The sequence below is a fragment of the Patella vulgata genome, chromosome 3 (assembly GCF_932274485.2).
Source record: "Patella vulgata chromosome 3, xgPatVulg1.2, whole genome shotgun sequence".
NCBI classification, from domain to species: domain Eukaryota; kingdom Metazoa; phylum Mollusca; class Gastropoda; family Patellidae; genus Patella; species Patella vulgata.
In genome coordinates this window covers 55038606-55049098 of record NC_065881.2, presented here as the reverse complement: position 1 = coordinate 55049098, position 10493 = coordinate 55038606, and the positions used below count along the sequence as shown (strand labels likewise).

Genomic DNA, 10493 nt, shown 5'->3' with positions numbered 1-10493 from the left:
AGATTACACCACAGGCATCTAATGACCCAAATTCCGGTTTGCCACAAGCTATACGTATCGATAATTACAGACTCGTTATTATTAATATCTGAAATAACAACTCATGTATATTATGATTTATATTTCAGTAAGAAAGATATGACATGTCAGCTTGCGGTGCCTAGTATTTGTAACTAAGTTAAATAATTTATATGTGTCAATAAAATTAAATAGGTTAAACGGCCAAGCAAATAAAGTATATAAATAAATGTTGAGACCAAAGTTCGATGTTTGATAATCAGTCTCGTCACCTCGAACTCTTGATCTTACTGTCTGTCACGATAATCAGTTCAAGTACTTTCAGGGTTGGTACAAAACTAAACTGCTGCAAAAGTGTATGGAACTATGGCCCAGTTAGCTATAAGCAGTGACTATTGTCGTGCTAATGACAGTATATGCTTGCTCTCTCAGGAAACATTCGTCGAACTTACCATTTTTATATCCTGTCGGGGCATTATACCAATACACTATATCACATACTTATGAAAAAGCAATAACTAATTTATTTGGGTGACGTTTCGAAGAGCGCCCCCTCATGGTTTTCAAAATAATGTATAGACCAATCAACCTGTATAAAAAAAACAAAGGTGAGCCCCTAAAAAATTACAAGAAAGTTTTTTTTTAATGGTTTCTGGTAGTTTTGGCTGTCGATTGACATCCTAAAAGGTTACCAAAATTGGGCACCGGAAAGTCCCGAATTTAAAGGGTAAATGACAGTTTTTCTTAATAGATCAGTCAATTTATAAAAAAAGAGATTTCCGATAGAGTTAAGTGTACTGAATGACGGCCCAAAAGTTTACTAAACTGGTAGCTCCTTTAGAAACTGTCTCTGATCGGACGGTGTCCGCTGACTGTTCCTATCGGTTCCTATCACTGCAATATGAAAATACCGCTCATCTGCACCGCTGGTTTAAGGCTATTTTGGAATCCTTACCGACTATTTTTCACCCTGATTATTTTTTGTTTGCCAAAGGAACCATTTCTTGCCCCATTTATAATAATTCAAGTATACTTATACATCCGTATAGAACCTATAGGACAGGTCAAAATTAAAAATATGTGGCTGCTGCTTAATATGATGAATTAAGAGTTAGGGAACAGTCCCTAGTCGTTCGGGTGAACCGAAAAACCGAGGTGTCGTGTACAAGTTGGTGTGCGCGTCAAAATAACCTTGACAGGTGGAAAAAGAAGTCAGATAGGTGTCAATACAAAATTTTCCCCATGCACACTGTATGGCGCATGCCTGTCTTTATTAGCCATACTGAGTAGTGCCTACATTTCCTGGCAGACTATTGATCATGCCATCGTAAGCTTGTAAATTAAAATTGATATGTGTTGCTGGGTTACTGTCGAAATTCAAAGTAACGATTATACATTTTGTACATGTCACTAAACCTTGTAAACGCTCTAGAGGCCAGTGTGTTTTTTATACATTTATTTTACTACGATTAATTAGCTCGTCAGTAGGGAAGTTCACTTTTCACATTTTATCGTCCATGTCACCGACAACATGTGAACTCTATGTCCCAGTTAGGGTTGTCGTGACCCCAAGATAACTCTATAGTACAAATATAAATTATGCATTTGAGTTGTAACCGATTTACAAAAGTTCATAAATGATTATACTGAAAATACTGTCATTTCGAAAGACTGGCAATTGGGCGATCATTTGCCACACAATCCGTATTTTCCCTGCGTGAGGGTGGGTTGTGTGACTGAGTGGTCTGCCATTGAGTCCATGATTTTCTCCAGGTCCAGGTCCAGGTCCGTATAGAAGGAAACGATGTTGTCCGGGCAAATTTTCCCTCACTCACCACATGGTGTATGCCCATCTTCATTAGTCCAGTTAATGCAGATAAGGGGGGGGGGGCGTTAAAGCCAATTTCATTTGCTTTTCGTACTCGATTGTTAGTGTACAGACTTGTTGGTGGGCTCGTCTAGGATTTCAATCACCAACGTAAAATTTTGGTCTATCAAATGAAAGCGATTGCGTTATGTGGATTTTTTGACATTTTGCCTACTTATTAGTCACTTCTTTTCCTTTAATTGCTACGCGAATCCGCAACCTTATACTTAACTGGCATTCAGGAATAGATAATGGGTGTGTTGTTCGGATTCAGAGAAAGTCACGTCATTGATAAAAGTATAGACAATATACGTACAATTTTGGTCTATCAAATGGATGCGAGTGCGTTATAATGTGAAAGGTTTTGACATTGTGCCTATTTATTAGTCACTTCTTTCCATTTAAAACTTGCTACGCGAATCCGAAACCTTAATTGACATATCAAGAATAGATAATGGGTGTGTAAGTTCGGATACAGAGAAAGTCGCGTCATTGATAAAAGTATAGACTATTAAAGGGACCATTCCGATTTTAACAGAGTCTCGGAAATAAAAGTCCGTGAACGTATGAAATTTAAACGCCAAAATATAGAGAAGTGGTGTATTTACCTTGTCCCAAAATTTCAGTGCAAAATATTGAGTCTTTGGACTTGAACTTCAAAGCCGCTTATCCGGACACATAACCCTTTCGTTGGGTGAACTGATAATCTATTGCCGTTCCTTTAGAGGTCTATACAGTACATGACCCACATGCTGTACTTGTAACCGAAAGGAAAATTTCATCTACACGTTATTTTCAGAAAATAAAAGTCTGGTTTCATCCAGAGTATAATACAGCTTGGGGCACCGGTCTCCATTTCCAGATAATGACTGATGGGTTTAAGTTGTTTAAAAACGTATCACGTATATTGAGTTAGTTGCTCTGCATAAGGTAGGGGATTTAATGGCTTTTAATACAAAATTAAACAGTTTTATTCTCCAAAATATAATTGAGATTGGCTCTTTTAGTTAAAGTGCCAATCCCTGGGATTGTAACTTCCTTGATCGTTCAAGTTTATACTAGGAGACTGAATAAGCTATCAAAAGCAAAAAAAAATAATAATAAACACAACCCGAAAAAATACACTAAAAAGCAACATAGGATCCCGTGACGTCACCAATTCAAATGGCGTTCCCTCGCAACATCAAAGAGTCACAATTACAGACTAGATTTTCTGCCAGATCTGTTTATCGTCCGAATCTTTGTGGGTGGGGTGTCTGGCCTATGAAGGAATTTTGTCCGGACGGCGGCACTACAGACCATTTTTTTTTCGAATTTCAACTGTCAGGGATTCTTTTACGAGTACGCCAATGTGTATGCGAGATCTCTTTTTTTTCCAGTTAGCGAATCCGAGACCTCCCGGTTACCGAACCAGCGTCTTACTCACTGAGACACTGCGGCTTTCATGATGTAGCATATTGCTTCATGTCTGTGTGTTTATTTAGTATCCTGGTCCTTGTGTACCTGAATGTCTTCCTCAACTTTCATCCAATTGAACTGAAGTTTTTATGAGATACTTGACATGAATATATATATATATATATATATATATATATATATATATATATATATATATATATATATATATTACACATGTAAGTTTTTTGAATATGACATGCAGGATATTATTATGCTTATCTATATAATATACATATCTCTCCTTGTATATATTGAACGAAATGGAATTTACTTGCGTGTAACGTAGATAGTCACGAAAGAATGTAAAAATAGAATCGGGCATTAATTGATTATCCATCCTCGGTTAGTGAAAACAAGAACCCCGGGTATGAGACCATGCCAACCTTCCATTTCGGCAGTCATACCTCTCAACAGCCGCAAAAAAAACAAGACGAACGGCGACCTTAAATCTCACATTTCGAAACTACTCCTTGTCACGTACAAGCGGAAATCGAAACCACACCACTCGACTCAATGACAGACATTGTGATCCAACCCGCATGCGTTAACCATTCTACCACCCAACTGTGACTTGCTAACCTGCGTTGGCCGAGAAAATTCAAGGGTGGTTCCTCCTTGCCAGTGTGCAAGACGGAGAGGGGGGAGGCGGTGACAATGGACAATGTATAGTCGTTCCTATGAGACAAAAAAAACAAACCCAGGTCCTACGTACACATTGACGTGCGCGTAAAAGAACCCTTGGCAGCTGGAATTCGATATAAAAGTTCACATTTTGATGTGAACATTCAACAGGTCACAATTTTTATCCGGCTGTGACAAAACTTGAAATATGGGTTTATATACCACAGTTCTCGGTTCCTTTTCTTGATATTGACATGTATCGGGTCGTAAATTCGTGGATTATGGCCTCATATGGTATGAAAGATCACAATTTTAACTTGTACTTGTAGAGACTCTAGAGGTCACATTTTTTATCCGATTTAGATGAAACTTGAAATGTATGTTTATAACCTAATGATCTCGGGTCCTTTGAATATGCGCAACTTCCTGAAGCATTGCCCCTGATTGTACGAAAGATCGACATAATTCACCAGGTTCAAATATTTCACCATTACATCCTGATGGTGGTTGAGTTCGGATTTCGTGAAAATCGGGCCGAAACTTCCCGACAAAATGGCCGCTCCTCATACGCAAATTCTGTAAAAGTATATATCAAGGTTGATCGGCCCTCTTAAGACATGGGGTAGCCACGGTAGCTTGCTAACCTGGCGGTCCCGTGTTCGATCCCTGCGTTGGCCGAGAAAGTTCATCGGGATTTTCCTGCGTGGTTCACTTTGTACTTGGTGCAGGACGGAGGGCCTGGCAAGGGACGTATATAGTCGTTCGGGTGGGACGTTAATGATCCCTTGGTAATTGGCATTCGAAGAGTAGACTGTATTGCCGCTGTCCGGGTAAAATTTACCTCATAGCACATACGGTCCATATTATAAGGTCCATGGTTTTGCTATTTGTGCTAGGGTTTCCTTTCTACCAGATGTACGGGGACATCAGATATTTGAAAAGATAAATAATGAAGAATTTGTGTAGTCTAAGAATTAAATACATTTTATTTTCTCAACAAAGAATTAATGACCTTTCATTTATTTGCACCACTGGAAAGTAAAACGACTTTCATTTGTGGTCTGATCCGAAGGTAGTTACCTGAAAGTTATCTCCCCTCGTGTAATATTCAATGTAAAGTTGCAAATGGTGTAGCGTGTAGTTTACGATTTGCGCCATTGTTATTGCCGGTTGACAATAAATTTGTTTTGTATCCTTGCCATCATGAAATTAGTACGGTATGAATATCATTTCTTTTAAAGATTTAAATATTGAAACATATCATCGTTACTTTTATGCCATATTTCTTTTATTGATTTCCTATTATATGTCTCATTTGCGTTTTAATAGAGACTAGAGTCTTTAACTCGAAACCGATTTCATCTTTTTAATATCTTGTACCAACCAAATTTGTTTTTCAATGAATTAATATGAATCTTGGTTGAATAACAGTTTGGTTAGTCCTCATAGTTATTAAATTCACGGTCATTCAGATAACAAATAAAGACCCCCTTTTTGCAGGAAAAGTGGTTAGCAATTCAATGAATTCAATGAACCAGGTTAGGCTTAAATTTGTCGATTGTTTGCTTTTTCTTCTTGCTCCCATCACACAAATCCTAAAATATGCATTTCAAGCTGGGGGGGGGGGGGGAGATATATGGAGAAATAAAAAGAAGGATGTGGAGAGAGGGTTTCAACTTCACTTGACACAGGCTAGGTCATTTTGGGACTAACATACACCACCGTTTTAATTCAATAATTTGCTTCAATGCTTGTCAGTTGATAGTCCAGCTCTGAACGTAGGTCTCATTACACTCACCTCTACATCCAGGGAAGCTAGCATTGAATCAATGTCGAACGTAAACGACCGCCCCAGTCAATTTTACTGGGCAACTTTTTACTGCGAATAAATATTCTTGCCGCATTGGACCCATACCCAAAAAGTTTGAGGATCGTAAAAAGCACTTGTGGTTTGCGTGATATTGTTTATATTGGGTTTACAGCAGGATGGGTTTGGTCAGAAATCACTCGGACTCTTCAACATGCAAGGTTATGATTGAGTGGAAATGTGTGATTTAATCACCGTAGAATGTATTAATTACCGAAACAGATTGCTAAAAAAAAATTTAAATTATTGGGGACGTGCCGTGCCGCCACTGGTTGCTGTTTGTAAATACGTCTATTTAATCTTTGTGGTCTTAAAACAAAGGGTTAGCGAAAAAATTCTGAGATAACATTTTTTTTAGTAATAGTATAAGCCTTTTACATGTATAGAGGAAAATAAAGGACTAGGGAAAGTCACACTTTACATAGATCATTATCACTTGTGGCACAGGTTGCCCACACTTGATCTAGGACACCATTTAGTTATCACCTCTTTGAAGGTGTTATTATTATAGTTATAAGTTATTATAACTTAAAGATAAATTATGGGAAATTCGATACGAGTTAAGTTCTCACTATAATAGTTAAAAACTAGATAATCTAAAGGCAATTTGCTGAAATTTCATTCAAATTGATCCACTATGAACCGAGAACTCAGCGAATGAAATTTCCGCCTAGCCTTAATCATCATTACTAAAGTCAGTATGATAAACAGCATAGTCTTGATTATCCATTTAATCGTTAAATCGTGCAGGAAAGTTAAGCAGTATATTGTCTCATAATCGACTAAAGATCAGAGGCTAGCGATGCCATCTAGAGTTCATTATGGTCTGGATAGGTTAATTAATGTCTAATTAATAATTTAGCTAACATTTCAGGCCTAAAGAAAGACCTACAATAGACAGATTTAGCTCTTGCATAATGTATGTTTAATATTCTTATCTTTATTAGGTTTTTGATGAAATTGAGTCATGAAACGGTCACGATAGAATTAAAAAATGGAACGCAAGTCCATGGAACAGTTACAGGTATATGTTTAACATTTTGTTTTAATTTTTACACATCCAAGTAGTTGTATATTTCAGGCCTTTATAAAACGGTTTTACATGTATCTCAACAGGACAATATAGAGCACTATTGAACTAGTACATATGTGACAATTTGAACTTTGTAACCGACCTAAGAATCTAAAGATTTTTTTTCAGTGTTTTTCCCTCATTGGCTGTGGTGCAGGACGGAGGGCCTTGAACAGCATCATCTAGTCATTCAGTTGGCCCTATGTAAATGAAAAGAACATTTGACAGTTGGAAAAAAATTGCTGTACGATACGGGAAAAATTTCCCTCATGACTCGTAGCACACTGTATGGCATACGCCTGTATCCATTAGCCCGATTTTGCGATTTGTGCAGAAAAGTTGGAGGTTAAACCCTATTTCTTTAATTGCTGAGGGACCATATTTGATTGTGATTCCATTAGGTCATAAGATTATGCTTTTATTGTCATTAGCTTAGTTGGTGCAGAAAAATAAGACCTGACAAGGACAGTTGTCAAGTCATTCGCATGGGACAGAAAACCAAGGTTCCGTGTACACATTGGCGTGCACGTAAAAGATCCCTTGACAGTTGGAATTCAATATAAGAGTAGGCCGTAGTGCCGCTTTCTGTGCAAAATTTCCCTCATAGCACACTGTGTGGCATATGCCCATCTTCATTAGCCCAGTCAGAACAGAACAGTCGGACATTAAAACCCATTTCATTTACTTTGTTGAACCTTGTGAACGTTCGAACCACAAAAGTTATCCGATCTGTATGAAATTTCTATGTATTACCGCTATTTAAATTTATAGAACATAAAAGTTATTAAAAGCCTGTCAAATTTCAACAATTCCTGTAAATTACTTCCTAGAGTTGAGGCCCTTGTTTCAGTTTGTAGAACCCTCAAATGACAAAACTTATAATCTCATCTACATAAAATTGTCTTATAAATGCAACCAATTCACATACAAAAAAATAAGTATGCCACAACCCTTATCGACTGCTCAGACGATTTATCTTTTGTTTTGTAATTTATTTTTAGGTGTAGATGTTTGTATGAATACGCATTTAAAAGCTGTGAAAATGACTGTTAAAAATAAAGATCCAGTTCAAATAGACACTTTAAGTATTCGTGGAAATAATATCCGGTATTTTATACTACCAGACAGTTTACCATTAGATACATTATTAATAGATGATGCTCCTAAAGCTAGACAAAGAAAACGTGAAGGAGGTAACTGAATTTGAATTATCTTGCTTATGTGCAACAACTATTTAGTTGCTTTAGATTTCCAACTTTCAATTTTAAGATTTTGAACTACTGTCTCGTTCAAATCTACGTGTATTACTAGTATTTTAAACATACATTATGCAAGAGCTAAATCTGCCTAATGCAAGTCTTTATTTAGGCTTCAGATGTTATAGAAATTATTAATTAGACGGTTGTTTACACAAGCTCAAAATCAACTCTGTAGACCAGTGGTTCTCAGTGTGCCGCGAAAGTTTGCACGGCACAGTAAGAAAATGCGAAAAACCATGTTATCCTAATTGAGCATTCCCTAGAGTTCATGGCTGTGTTTTTTTATATTTAGTTTGAGTCATTCTATGTGTCTATGACTAGTCTGTATCTACGGTTGTATGCCGTCTGACATAACATTTTATTTTGCAAAATTCAAACTGTTTTCATATATATATTTAGCCAGGTGTTCAGCTATTTTTTTTATGTGTCCCAAAGTGTGCCGTTGGCAAAAAAAGGTTGAGAACCACTGCTGTAGACCCACTGATGGCTTGGATACAGTTTGGATTTAAACAGTCGTCCATTTAAAATTAAATCAATAAATGGTGGACCAAGCTAACGTTTACCATTAGTCGCTGATGTCACTACCGGAAATTGGTCATGAAAGGCCTGTCAAGCGAGGCTACCATAGCCATTGAGCACATTACTTGATAATCGAGAATATGTGGGTGGAGTTATCGTCTGTCAATCAAACGATCGCCAATTCTTATAGACGATGCAGACACAATTGATGCCTATTTCTAGTCCAAACTTCCAACAGTGTCAATTCAACATTTTCTTTTTTTTATCATCTATTTATAATTATTGTATTGATATTAATAAATAATGCATGTCGCTACTTATTACATGTACTTGGAGTTGCTGGTCACCTTTCTCAGAGTAGCAAACTCAATCATCTACAAGTTACACGCTGTTAAATAGTATGAAATTAAGATTATTTATAATTGAATTTTCAGGTGCTTTAGGAAGAGGACGTGGTGGTCCAAGAGGTGGACGTGGTGCAAGGGGAGGACGAGGTGGTAGAGGAGGAAGAGGGCGTGGTAGAAGATAAATCATATATCAAACTATGCATCTGTACATATGCACCCATCATTTAGATCACATCACATTAAAATCATTTTTACATTGTCATTCGTTGTACTACAGTAACTGAAGAATAGGTACTGTAAATATTTCAGAAATATGAAAGAACAGATTATATATAACTTTTTAAATGATTATGTATGAATGAACATTACTTCATCCTATACATCATATTTTCTTGAGAAAGAGTACTAGAAGATAAATGAATGTTTAGGTCAAATAATTAAAATTGATGCTTTTGGTGGAAAAAATGGTCTAAAAACTGTTATATCCATGTATATGTTGTACCTAAGTCAAATGATCTAAAAATGAATTTACTGGCACAGATTGTTTTGAAGTAGGCTAATCTATTCAGCCACCGTACATAACTACATATGCCATAAGCCATTTTCACTCTTGTCCAATAGAAGTAGGTACTTGCAAATGTGATTGCTGTAGCACATCTGGAACTCGAATAAATCTACCGCTAGTTTGCAACCTCCAGTGTGTACACCAAAGTTAGATAGACCAATCAATACATGGCATTTTGTCATTGACAGTAGTAAATTATCAAGAATATATTGTTTTGATTTTTGATATACCAATCGAAAAAAAAGAAATTGAGATAAATCGTATAGAAATTTGAAGGAAAGAAAAGATTCTTAAAAAAAAACTTGAATGTGAAACTTAGTCCCAATAGGCTTTTCGTTCCCAATAAGCTTTTCGCTCGGTTACGTATACGTACTATAAATTAACTCTTAAGGAAATGTATGTAGGGAACAAAGTAAAAACATTTGTGTCTTGTAAATATTAACATTTTTAGTAAATGTCAATTAACATGCATGAATCATGCCTTAATGACAAAGTTGATGAAACCTTGTAAATAAATCATTGAAACACATTATCTGGACTTTTAAACACTTGTGGTGGCTTCCATAGTTCTATTAAGATGTGGATTTTATTAAAAATATGACCAGGGTCTGTTATTGAAATTAAATGTTGATGCCAATTATTTTCAGAGAAGATGTTTTGAGTGTCGCAATGGTGGCTTAATTCATAAAAGGGTACAAAATTACATGTACACATTCCAAAACATTTTAGTTCTGGGATAAGGCTATTTTGATATATACATATATATACATATTTATATATTGTCCATGTACATAGTTCAGTTTCTTGTGAACTCTTCGGGCAACATTTATTATCCAGTTTATGAAAATCCTATTAAATTTTAACAATTTCCGTTAATTACTTCGAGAGTTATTGCCTTTG

At 36.3% G+C, this 10493-nt stretch overlaps 1 protein-coding gene across 1 annotated transcript; it reads left to right on the top strand.

The window, feature by feature from the left end:
* The first annotated feature begins 5053 nt into the window (after nt 1-5053).
* LOC126815189 (small nuclear ribonucleoprotein Sm D1) lies at nt 5054-10233 on the top strand. The gene is made up of 4 exons (XM_050540746.2): nt 5054-5181; nt 6779-6855; nt 7905-8096; nt 9116-10233. Exons 1-4 carry the CDS (start codon nt 5168-5170, stop codon nt 9208-9210), a joined length of 378 nt encoding a protein of 125 aa, XP_050396703.2. The 5' UTR covers nt 5054-5167; the 3' UTR covers nt 9211-10233.
* Nucleotides 10234-10493: the final 260 nt, after the last annotated feature.